The sequence below is a fragment of the Anomaloglossus baeobatrachus genome, chromosome 4, assembly GCF_048569485.1.
Source record: "Anomaloglossus baeobatrachus isolate aAnoBae1 chromosome 4, aAnoBae1.hap1, whole genome shotgun sequence".
NCBI lineage: Eukaryota > Metazoa > Chordata > Amphibia > Anura > Aromobatidae > Anomaloglossus > Anomaloglossus baeobatrachus.
Genome location: NC_134356.1, coordinates 224,167,899 through 224,180,270, shown reverse-complemented (window position 1 = coordinate 224,180,270; position 12,372 = coordinate 224,167,899). Strand labels below are relative to the sequence as shown.

Genomic DNA, 12,372 nt, shown 5'->3' with positions numbered 1-12,372 from the left:
TCCAGGTTTTCGCTGTCTGCAGCTTCTAGTTCTTCAGCTATGTACCTGCCGGTTGCTTCTAGTATCTCAGATACCTGTCTGTGGTCCTTAGGACATCTCCTGCTTGCCTGTATCTTCCAGTTCTTCAGCTACCTACCTGCCTTTGTTTTCCAGTATCATGGGTACCTGTCTGCTATCTCCAGGACGTATCGTGAATGTCTGTGGTTTACAGTATTTTAGCTGCATGTCTCTCATGTGCGTCACCTGCCTGCGGCACCATTGCTCATGGGGGTGTGTCCACCTAGGTCTTGGGCTTGGAGGATCCACCTCACCTAATGAGTACTTAACAGTTTTTCTGTGCTGCTTGTGCTTGTGGTGAGGTATTCTTGTGCTGTTATTGGTTCTGATCCTGTACACATGTAACAATCCATAACCTGCAAGATTACATGGTACATGGCTATGTTAAAGTGTTTTGCTGTCTGACAAGTTAAGGGTTAATATGTTTTTACTTATGTTAGGAACATTAAAGGGGTTGTCCAAGTTTGTGATGAAAGTCTGCAGTCACTGTATGTGGCTGTCGACTTCAGAATTCTCACAGGGTGCACGGCAAACTTTCAGGATTCTCTGGTGCCGGCGGTAAGAATGGGAGGACACAAAACCGTAAGTATGTGATATGTAAACATGCGGTCATGAGCCGAATGGACATGCATGGCCTTTCTCAATACTGTACAAGTGAATTGAGAGAAGTCAGATACATCTAGTCGGAATATCGATGGAAATGTACAGTGGCGATAAATAGTATTTAGTCAGCCACCAATTGTGCAAGTTCTCCCACTTAAAAAGACGAGAGAGACTACCTATGATGTCAATAAAAGGCCTCTCTCATCTTTTTAAGTGGGAGAACTTGCACAATTGGTGGCTGACTAGACACTTTTTTTGTAAATCAAATTTTATTCATATGAAAAAGGCATCTCCAAATCATGAAACATGTATGGACATCTATGAACAATTAACAAGGAGAGAAACAATACTCCCCCTATTATATAAAAATTTTAGCAGATGTCGACTCTCTATTACTCGCAAAAAATATCCATATCCAAATATTAGACGACTTTCACATAAATAGTTCCGTACTAAATTTGCAGAGCTTTATACAAAAACCACATTATTAGACAAATAGAAAAAGCAAAAAAGAGAGGGGAAGAAAAGAAAAACCGAAGAGAAAATTTAGATAGAGAGGTAAAGGGAGAAGAAAAAAAAAGAAAGAAGTCTTGTCCGCATGACCACTCCAATTCAAGACAACACAAGACCTTCTGAAAAAGAGTTCTACTGACAAGAGGAGAGTCAAGCAATCCGACCACTATGAGTTCTGACTAAATACTTTTTTCCCCACTATACATATTGGATACTTGTGCTCACATGACCGTTCACTCTTAGCACCAGTATTAGAGAATCCTATCAAAGTGTGCAGCGTGTGCATGTGCTGTGTTAAATCAGAAGCCTGCAGTCACTTAGCAGGACTGCATACTTTCATCATAAAACTCAACAAGCCCTTTAATAATAAAATTAGGCATTGTAGTCTGCCCAATTCTAACAATGTGTAATATACTGACTGCCAGGATTCAGCTCTGTTTGCTGGTTCCAGCAGTCATCATATGGTCGCTCAACTCATGTATGCGATTTTCATACTTACGGTCATATGACAACTAGCTTGTCTTTCTGCTTCTCTCAGTTTTAAACTGACGATTGAGAGAATTAGAAAGAGCAGCTAGTCGGTATATGACTGTAACTAAGCAAATTGCATATGAATAAGTGGTCACACAATGATTACCCAAATTGCCTGGGGGGTGGAGTCAAACACTAAATTCTTGCTCCGGGTGCCAGAAAGCATAAATCTGCCTCTACTATATGTATGAATATGTGATTCTCTTGGCCTGTACTAGTGTGAACAGGACTTTACATGGACGTTTTTACTCATCGATTCCAGAAGCATCCACAACAAATGGTGTCAATCTCCATTGCACTCCATTAAGTTCACCTACCTTTAGCATAGCATTCCCAAGTAAAATCCTCAGCATTTCTGTTACGTGGGAACATTACTTTCCATTACTTGGAATCTTATTAATTATTAAAGTTTCTCTAGGTCTCAAACATTGATGGCCTATTCTTAGGTGCCATAAATGTTTGACTGATGGGTCCATTAAGAAGAAGAGGCATCCAGTCTTCAAAAGCAGAAAGGCTAGTGCGAAAGTCAAGACTTTTAAAGAGGATCTTTCATGACTGTACATCTTAAACTGACTACATACTGGGATAAGGGTTAAAGCACTGAGCAACATGTTCTTTTAATTAATTTATTCTAAAAGAAGAGATGCTTCTCAGATGGCATGTACTTTATCCCATCTCTGACACTGGCCAATCATAAGGGAAAAAAAATGGGGAAGAGAAAGTCATTATTTCATACATGAAAAATGGACCATTTTTGGTCCATGTGTCATCCACTTTTCATATTGCTCAGTGAAAAATGGACAGCACTTTAATGACACATGGCTGGAACGGAGTGCTACCAATTTTTTTTTACAGCCAACCAGATCAAAACTGACATGTCTATTGTTTTTTTTTTTTAAAGAAAATTGGTTCTACCCATGGGGAATTGTCTTATTCCAGCTTCCAATGACAAAAAATAGATAAAATAGAACTTACTCATTTCAAGGTATTCTTCAAATAATCCATATGCATTGATAGGCTGCAAATTATAATCTTTCTCCCATTGAGGAAAACTAGCCGCCCCTTGTGCACCATGTTCTTGCCTTAGTTTTCTACGTGTCCACCAATTCTGTATTAGCCTAAAGCGTAATCAAGCAAGAGGAAATAAAAGGAGTATTTTTTAGCATTTGAAACAATTGTATTGTTGAGTTCATTGGTTTAATAACGGAACATTCTCATATTAGCACTGCAAAAATATATTAGCTCTACAATCATTTCTGAATTGTCTTTACTATTATTTTGCTGTCATGATGCACAATTTGCACCAGAACAATGAAAAATCCCTGATTTGAAAATATTCTAATAGCTGAAATATTTAGTCTAGTTATAATAATTCAAATATATAAAGGTATATTTTCTTGTTAATGAAGTCGTCCCCTGCTGTATCGCGGTTCACTTATTGCTGCTTCACTGTATCATGGGTAACACGGGTGTGGCAGTGGTGGTGGAGCTGGGTCACAAGACGCAGGTTCGGTTGTGGATCTGGGTGATTCTGTGGGCGGTGCTGCGGGTATCCCAGATGCACGCTGCAGGCGCTGGCAGGAAAATCCACAAACTGTTAGCGGCGCAGGCTTCAAAGATATGGTGCCCGGAGTTGGCGTGTGTGCAAATTGAGCTATCGGCTCAATGACGAACCGAGATCTCATCTGCACAAGTGCCACCTCTGGGCACCATTTTCTTTAAGTTCGCTGCTGGAAGTTCAATGGGCCGGAAACGGCGCCTGCGCAGATGAGAGCTTGAGCCGAGAGCTCAATCTATGCACATGCTGACTCCGGGCGCTATTATTTGAAGCCCTCACCGTCAACATTTTCAGGATGGCTCCTACTTCACCTTCCGCAGCACAACACACAGTCAGCAGCATTGTCCCTGTCTCTTGTCATCATTCTCCACTGCCCCCCAGTAAGCTAGATTCCGCTTATAAGACGCACACCTCATTTTCTTCCCAAATTTTTGGAAGGAAAAGTGCGTTTTATAATCCTAAAAATACAGGTAAATAATAATAAAGTAAATATAGCGCCGCTACTTCGTGGATCTTCACCTATCGTGGAGGTCTCTAGAACGTAACTAACGCGATAGGTGAGGGATCACTGTATACAATTTTTTACAAATGTTGACAGTGGCTTACGGGTAACCAAGCTCCATGAAGTTATTCCATGTTTGCTTCAATACCATTATTATGCCCATCTGCATGCATAAGTCAATAAGGCATCCACTGGGGTGACACTGGAAATTAGAAAAAAAAACAAGAAATCACTTTAAAAGATAAAATCAATCTTAGTGACATTATTACTTGAAGCCGTTTTAAAGAACAAAAATAATTTTATTTATATAGCGCCAACATATTCTGCAGCACTTTACAATTTAGTGGGGGCATGTGCAGACAATAAGATGATAGAAAGCAACATATAGTTCAACAGTTGCAGGAGGAGCTTACAATCTATAAAGGAAATAGAGGGGACACAATAGATAAAAAGTGCTTGTCCTATACAATCCAGCCATCATTATAATAAATAAGGTATTTCAAATAAGCAGCATGATCCGGTCATCAGCCAGTGTCTGTCTATGTGCAGTTACCACATGCCACTGGGGGTATAGAGGAGGCAGGTAAAGGATGCTATGAGGTTTTATGGGTCCTAGAGGATGCGAACACAGACTATTAGGAGGGAGAAGATTCTGATTAAAATGTAGGCAGAGGGCACAGAGGACAGTTAGGTAAGTGAATTGAGGTGACAGACCTGTCTAAAGAGATATGTTTTTAAAGTATGCTTTAAAGTGTAGGGGCTAGGTATTAGTCAGACTATCTGGGGTAGTAAATTCCAGCAAGTTGGTGCAGCACAAGAGTAGTCTTGGAGATGAAGGTGTGAAATTCGGATTATGGAGGATTTTAGTCTTAGGGGTACTTTGCACACTACGACATCGCAAGCTGATGCTTGCGATGCCGAGCGCGATAGTACCCGCCCCCGTCGCAGCAGCGATATCTTGTGATTGCTGCCGTAGCGAACATTATCGCCACGGCAGCTTCACATGCACTTACCTGCCCTGCGACGTCGCTCTGGCCGGCGACCCACCTCCTTCCTAAGGGGGCGGGTCGTGCGGCGTCACAGCGACGTCACACGGCAGGCGGCCAATAGAAGCAGAGGGGCGGAGATGAGCGGGACGTAAACATCCCTCCCACCTCTGTCCTTCCGCAGAGCCGGCGTGAGCTGCAGGACGCAGGTAAGCTGATGTTCCTCACTCCTGCGGCTTCACACAGAGCGATGTGTGCTGCCGCAGGGGAACGAGGATCAACATCGTACCGTTGCAGCAGCGCAATTATGAAAATGTCGGACACTACACCGATGATACGATTACGACGCTTTTGCGCTCGTTAATCATATCAAAAAGGATTTACACACAGAGATGAGGGTGGAAATATAGGATGGTGGAGAACTGTGGTGAGCTTTGTGTTTGAGAAAGATAAGTTTGTAATGTATTCTATAGCGAGTGGGTAACCAGTGGAAGGACTGACGCAAGGTACAGGCATCGGTGTAGCAGCTGGACAGAAATATGACCCTGGCTACCACATTCAGCATGGATTACAGAGGAGACAGTTTAGTTAGAGGGAGACCAATCAGTAGAGAGTTGCAGTAATCCAGACCAGAATTTTTTAGAGCGACAGTAAGGGGTACTTTGCACGTTGCGACATCGCTACTGCGATATCGTCGGGGTCAAATCGAAAGTGACGCACATCCGGCGCCAGTAACGACGTCGTAACGTGTAAAGCCTAGATGCGCCGATAAATGATCGCAAAAGCGTCGAAAATCGGTGATCTGTGTAGCGTCGGTCATTTTCATAATGTCGCACAAATAGGCGATACGATGTTGTTCCTCGTTCCTGCGGCAGCACACATCGCTGTGTGTGAAGCCACAGGAGCGAGGAACATCTCCTTACCTGCCTCCACCGGCTATGCGGAAGGAAGGAGGTGGGCGGGATGTTTACGTCCCACTCATCTCCACCCCTCCGCTTCTATTGGCTGCCTGCCGTGTGACGTTGCTGTGACGCCGCACGACCCACCCCCTTAGGAAGGAGGCGGGTCGCCGGTCAGAGCGACATTACAGGGCAGGTAAGTGCGTGTGAAGCTGCCGTAGTGATAATGTTCACTACGGCAGCTATCACAAGATATTGCATGTGCGACGGGGGCGGGTACTATCGCGCTCGGCATCGCTAGCCGATGCTAGCAATGTCGCAACGTGCAAAGTACCCCTAAGAGTTTTTGCAGTTTCAAAGGTGAGAAAAGGTTGGATTCTAGAGATGTTTTTTAAGATGCAGGTAACGTAAGCGATTGGATAGATGAATAGTGGAAGGATCTGTGTCAATTACAATCCCAAGTCATTGATCGAGCTTTGCGGGAGTTATGGTTGAAGCCCCCAAAGAAAATCCAATATTAAGGTATACATAGGATAGTGGAGGGAGGAAGCACGATAAGTTCAGTTTTGGAGAGATTCGCTTTCAGATAGAGGAAGGATATGATGTTAAAGACAGCAGATAGACAAGCAGTGATATTTTGTATTAAGGTGAGGGTGATGTCAGGAGAAGAAGTTTATAATTGGGTGTCATCAGCATAGAGATGATACTGGAAACCAAATCTGTTGATGTTTTGTCTAATAGGGGTGGTTTATAGAAAGAAGAGAAGAGGGCCTAGGACTGAACCCTGACAAACCCTAACAGTAAGGTGAAGTGAAGAGGAGAGGAAGAGCAGTCGGTAAAATATACGGTGAAGGAGTGGTCAGAGAGGTAGGAGGAGAACCAAGAGAAAGCGGTGTCCTTGAGCCCAATAGAGCAGACCATAGTGAGGAGGAGATGGGGATCCAAAGCGTCAAACGTAGCAGAGAGATTCAGGAGAATCAGCAGGGGGTAGTGACATTAAATATTGCTGTTAGTAGATTGTTAGAGGCTTTAGTAAGAGCAGTTTCAATACAGTGTAAGGAGCAGAAACTGGATTGTAAAGAGTCAAGAAGAGAATTATCTAGAGATAGTAGATGAGATGCGAGTGGACCAAGCGTTGCAGAGGTTTACAGCTGAAGGGGAGATTACAGACAGGTGTGTGTAGTTAGCAGCACAGTTCTAACTGAGGGATGTTTTTTAAGTATAAATGTTATGATGGCATATTTGAATGAAGAAGGAAAGATACTGAGAGAGGTTAAATATTTTAGTTGGATGTGTAGTGACAGTCGGGGAAAGGGACTGAAGGAGATGTGATGGAATAGGGTCAATGGTGCAGGTTGTAGGGTGAGAAGAAGCAAGGAGCCTGGTAACTTCTTCTGTGACATTCTCGAAGATGGAAAGTGAGCTTGAGGTGTAGGTATAAAAATCTAGGCTCTGAGGGGATTATGCAAAAATGTCCTGACGGATATAGTTGATTTTTTCTAGGAAATAAGTGGCCATAAGTGGATTATGGAATTAATTCTATAGTAGAGTTTCTCTGGTGGTTTCAGGTAGTTTAGAGTAATACAAGTTTTACTTATAGTTTACAGCAGTATTTGGGTTACTGCACAGTTCCCTAGACAGTGGAGAGATTACGCTACGTAACTGCAGATTCCAATAGTGTGACGATGTGCAATGCGCATACAGTTACAAATTCATTGTATTCCACATGCGACTGGGCGGTCACGTACCAAATAGTATCCTCCGGCGTTTCTCAATAGAAGAGAATTTTAAATGCTATAGATGGGAGAGAAAGGCGCAATAGGGTCCTACCCGGTATGAGGGTAGAAAGAAATAAAGAATATTACACTCACCTGGTGAGGTTGTGACGGTTACAACCCCTTATGATCGTTTGTGAGTGTCCGGGTGGTTCAGCAGCGGCCCCGTAGAAGTATATAGTTGAAAAAGGAAAAACTGGTTTCATGCCACGCTAAAAACCACAGATGCTGAGTATATTAAAAATGTCTCTTTTATTTCACAGTTCTACGCGTTTCAGAGACATGTCCGTCTCCTTCTTCAGGAAAAAAGAAATCATACTGACACAAGAGGGCTGATCCTATATAAAGGCATCCATACTGCCACGTATACAACCATGACCTCATCAGCCCATATGGTTCAGAGTGGTGACTCATTACCACGTGGAGAGAAACAACGTCATAAGTGAAAAAAAACTTTACAAACATAATACATAGAAGAATCAAACTGAGATGAACAGACAATTGAATGAATAATAAAACATATTTGTGAAGAATAAAATGTGTTTCTTTTTGTGCAAAAAATTAGGGGTTTTATGAAAAAGGAAAAAAGGGGGGGGGGGAAAGGAGATGAAAAAAGAAGAAAAAAGTTCGTTTGTGAACCTGGGGAATTTGTGGTGAAGTGGAACAGGTGAAATTCAATTTCACCTGTTCCACTTCACCACAAATTCCCCAGGTGCACAAACGAACTTTTTTCTTCTTTTTTCATGTCCTTTTTTTCCCCCTTTTTTCCTTTTTCATAAAACCCCTAATTTTTTGCACAAAAATACACATATTTTATTCTTCACAAATATGTTTTATTATTCATTCAATTGTCTGTTCATCTCAGTTTGATTCTTCTATGTATTATGTTTGTAAAGTTTTTTTTCATTTATGACGTTGTTTCTCTCCACGTGGTAATGAGTCACCACTCTGAACCATATGGGCTGATGAGGTCATGGTTGTATACGTGGCAGTATGGATGCCTTTATATAGGATCAGCCCTCTTGTGTCAGTATGATTTCTTTTTTCCTGAAGAAGGAGACGGACATGTCTCTGAAACGCGTCGAACTGTGAAATAAGAGACATTTTTAATATACTCAGCATCTGTGGTTTTTAGTGCGGCATGAAACCCGTTTTTCCTTTTTCAGCTATATAAAAGAAGAGAATTGAGAGAAGTAGACTAGTCGGCATGGGAATGTAACTATGCAAATCGCATACATGCAGTCAGGTAAATACCCACTCACGTGGTGTATCATGAAAGTGTGTGCATAGTGATGATGGGTAGGCAAGGGTAGGTACCAACATAAGGCGCTACTTATTACTGCCCAGGGAGTTGGAGGCGCAATTGGTAGAAAAGAAATTGCTAACTGTGCCTGAGGCTACCACCATTCGGTACAATGATGGTTGGGGCGCAGGCACACAGGTGAGCAGTGTCAGTGAGTCTTTAACAATGCTCACTGCTGTCTATGCATGCGCCCCAGTCGTTCCTTCCCGGCATTCAATTGTATTCATTTATTTAAGATGCAAATATAATTGATGATGTGAGTGTTGGGACAGGGGCAGAGTAGCTCTACTCAGCACTCTGTTTTGCCGGTTACTCCCACAGGCTGTTTTCCACCTGTTGGATGCCAGACAAGAAGGGGACGTCATGCTGCATGATGACATCACTGCATTGGTTGTGGGGGGAACTCATATCTAATGTAGTAAAGAGGTAAATGAACAATTTACTGATACTCTAGGGTAAATTAAGCTACCGTAATGCCCATTTTCCTGGGAATCCAGAGAGGTTGTGTCCAGTGGTATACTCACATCACCAAGCTTTATTATTTGTTCTGTCTCTCTTCCTGGAATGTATTGAACTCATAGCACTAAACTTTCCCTTTCTGTACTGATTATACTAAACAGTAGCGGGCAAGAGCAGAGGAAACTGTGCAGCTGTAAATCAACAGTTCTGTTTATGACGGACAGAGTATAATGAGCAATCAGTATGATTATTCTAGAAGTCATTAGGTCCCCTCTAACTATACTATAACAGACCATAAAATGTTTCCTTGCTAAACAGTCAGAAAAATGTTCTGTAAATACAGTTAAAACCCGAAGTTTACTTAAACTATCTAAAAAGACACATCTGCATGTTTTTCTCACTATCTGATATGAAATCAGTATAAACCTTTCCCATTTTAGGTCCATTAGGAACCAAAATTATTTATATTTGCCAAATGCCAGAATAATGAGAAAGAGAGAATGTTTTAAGGCAATTTTGTTACTTTCTGCAAAGTCAAAAGTTTACATACACTAAAGGCCACTTTACACACAGCGACATCGCTAGCGATGTCGCTGGTGAAAGCACCCGCCCCCGTCGGTTGTGCGTCACGGGCAAATCGCTGCCCGTTGCGCACAACATTGCTAGGACCCGTCACACATACCTGCCTAGTGACGTCGCTGTGGGCGGCGAACCGCCTCCTTTCTAAGGGGGAGGTTCGTTCGGCGTCACAGCGGCGTCACTAAGTGGCCGCCCAATAGAATCGGAGGGGCGGAGATGAGCGGCCAGAACATCCCGCCTACCTCCTTTCTTCCTCATTGCCGGCAGCCGCAGGTACGATGTTCTTCCTCATTCCTGCGGTGTCACACATAGCGATGTGTGCTGCCGCAGGAACGACGAACAACCTGCATCCTGCAACAGCAACAATATTTGAGATTAGAACGACGTGTCAACGATCAATGATATGGTGAGTAATTTTGATAGTTAGCGGTCATTTGTGCGTTCCACGACGTCGCTAATGAGTCCGGATGTGCGTCACGAATTACGTGACCCCAACGACATCTCGTTAGCGATGTTGTTGCGTTTAAAGCCCCCTTAAGTGTACTATGCCTTTAAACAATACTGGAAAGCCCATATGATAATGTCATGACTTTGGAAGCTTCTAATAGGTTTATTGGGAACACCTGAGTTAATTAGAGACACACCTGTGGATGTATTTTAATGCACACTTGAAACACACTGCTTCTTTCATGGAAAAGTCAAAAGAAATCAGCCAAGAAATGAGCTATAAGTTGCTATACGTGCAACGTGTAGGAGCAATTTTACACTGTGGCCATTTAGACTAAACCAAATTTAGAAACAAAATGAGCATATACCCTGCGGTCAGTAAGTAGATAGTAATAGTACATATAAATAACATAGGGTACTTAGTGAACACTGTTTTTTATCAAAAAAGCGTAAAGCAAACCCACTGCAACAAGTGTACCCAACCGGAGTAATTCTATCCTCTAGTATTTAAACCTCACCTTGTGTTTACCGCCCCGACTGTTCAGACAGCTGCCCATGGAAAGCTATATAAAAGAAATGCACCTAAGTCAAAAAGGGGGAGCCACACTCCTTTTTGTACGAAGTCCAAGAAACTAAAGCAAAACCAAAGAAATGATCTGGAGCATAAGATGGTATACATGCACCGTAAAGGAGCATGTTCACACTGTGAACAACCTTTTCTAGGCATTTAATTTAGATTTTTACTGTTAAATAGCCACTGTGTGCATGTGCTCCCGCACATTGCATGTATACCAACTTATGTTGCGCCTCATTTCTTTGGTTTTGCTGTAGTGTGTTGTACTTTGTACAAATAAGGGTATGGCTCCCCCTCTTTGCGCTAGGCAGATTTAATTTCTATAACTTCCCATGGACAGGTGTCTGAACATTCGGGCTCCTAAGGCTGCTTTCACACATCCGGTTTGAGCCGTGCGGCTCAATCCGGCTGTGGAACCTATGCAACGGATGCGATGAAAACACCGCATCCTTTGCATAAGTTTTTTACATGCGGCCCGTCCGGTTTTTGCCGCTTGCGGCATGCTACTGAGCATGCGCAGTGGCAAAAACCGCATGCGGCGGCCGGATGCGGTTTTTGCCACATCGCGCCGCATCCGGCATCCATAGGGATGCATTGGGAAAGCACCGCATCGGACGGATGCGACGCGATGCAGTTTTTTTTGCCGCATAAAAAAACGTGCCAGGCAACGTTCCATCCGGCCGCCGCATCGGCTAAATCTGCCGCATGCGGCAAAAACCGGACAGAACGCAAGGCCATGCGGCACAATGCGGCACTAATTAAAGTCTATGCAGGAAAAACGCAACCGGCAGCAAAAAAAAACGGTTGTGGTTTTCCTGCAAAGTGCCGGATTGTGCCGCATAGCAAAAACCGGAGGTGTGAAAGCAGCCTTACCTGCTCTGGCCCATCTACATTGAGGTCAAAACCCTATAGAGAGTAAACAGCTAAGGTATATAATAATAATAATAATAATAATAATAATAATTCTTTATTGGAAAATATATATAAGAAACAACTAAAAAGGGAAAGTCAAAACAGAAACGTGACCCACAAGGAATGTCCTTGAGAAAATAACATATGCATATGAAATGCCCCAACAAAGATTGACGTGAGCAAAATGTATAGTAAAATGTAACAATATCACAGAATAATATCAGAAAGGCCCACAAGGTGGCCACAATGAGCTATGAGTACATGGAAAAATTGGAGGTTGACAAGCTACAAAGAGAAAGAAAGAATAGATGCAAGGTATCAATAAAAGATATACACATATGGTATAATGTCATAGATGTACATGCAAAATTGCAACCTGGTAACTTGCAGAGAGATAATGGTTACCAAAGTTCCCCAAGATGGATAAACAAAAGAAATGCCAAAAAACAAAACACATACAATAATGCAGACAGAGAGGAAAAGGCCGGGATCACACAAGTGTATGAATCAGATGAGTGCAATGGGACAAAATCTCGCATTGCACTCGGGCCACTGTTAGCCAATGAGGCGGAGCAAATCTTCGATTCCCATGGAGATCACAGGCTGAGCGGACAGTGGAGGCATGCGCCACTGGAAACGACTAGCCTACACTGGGGCAAATTAATAGACCTGGC

General features: G+C 42.8%; 1 protein-coding gene across 3 annotated transcripts in view; it reads right to left on the bottom strand.

Annotated features, from left to right (window-relative positions):
- Positions 1–12,372, bottom strand: part of ANO4 (anoctamin 4) — a 481,162-nt gene that overhangs the window by 10,203 nt on the left and 458,587 nt on the right. For all 3 annotated transcript variants that reach the window (XM_075344688.1, XM_075344690.1, XM_075344689.1), the window contains 2 exons: positions 3,869–3,966; positions 2,680–2,822 (listed from right to left, as the gene is read on the bottom strand). In XM_075344688.1, the coding sequence (XP_075200803.1) occupies positions 2,680–2,822; positions 3,869–3,966 (241 nt within the window). The remainder of the gene's footprint in view (positions 1–2,679; positions 2,823–3,868; positions 3,967–12,372) is intronic.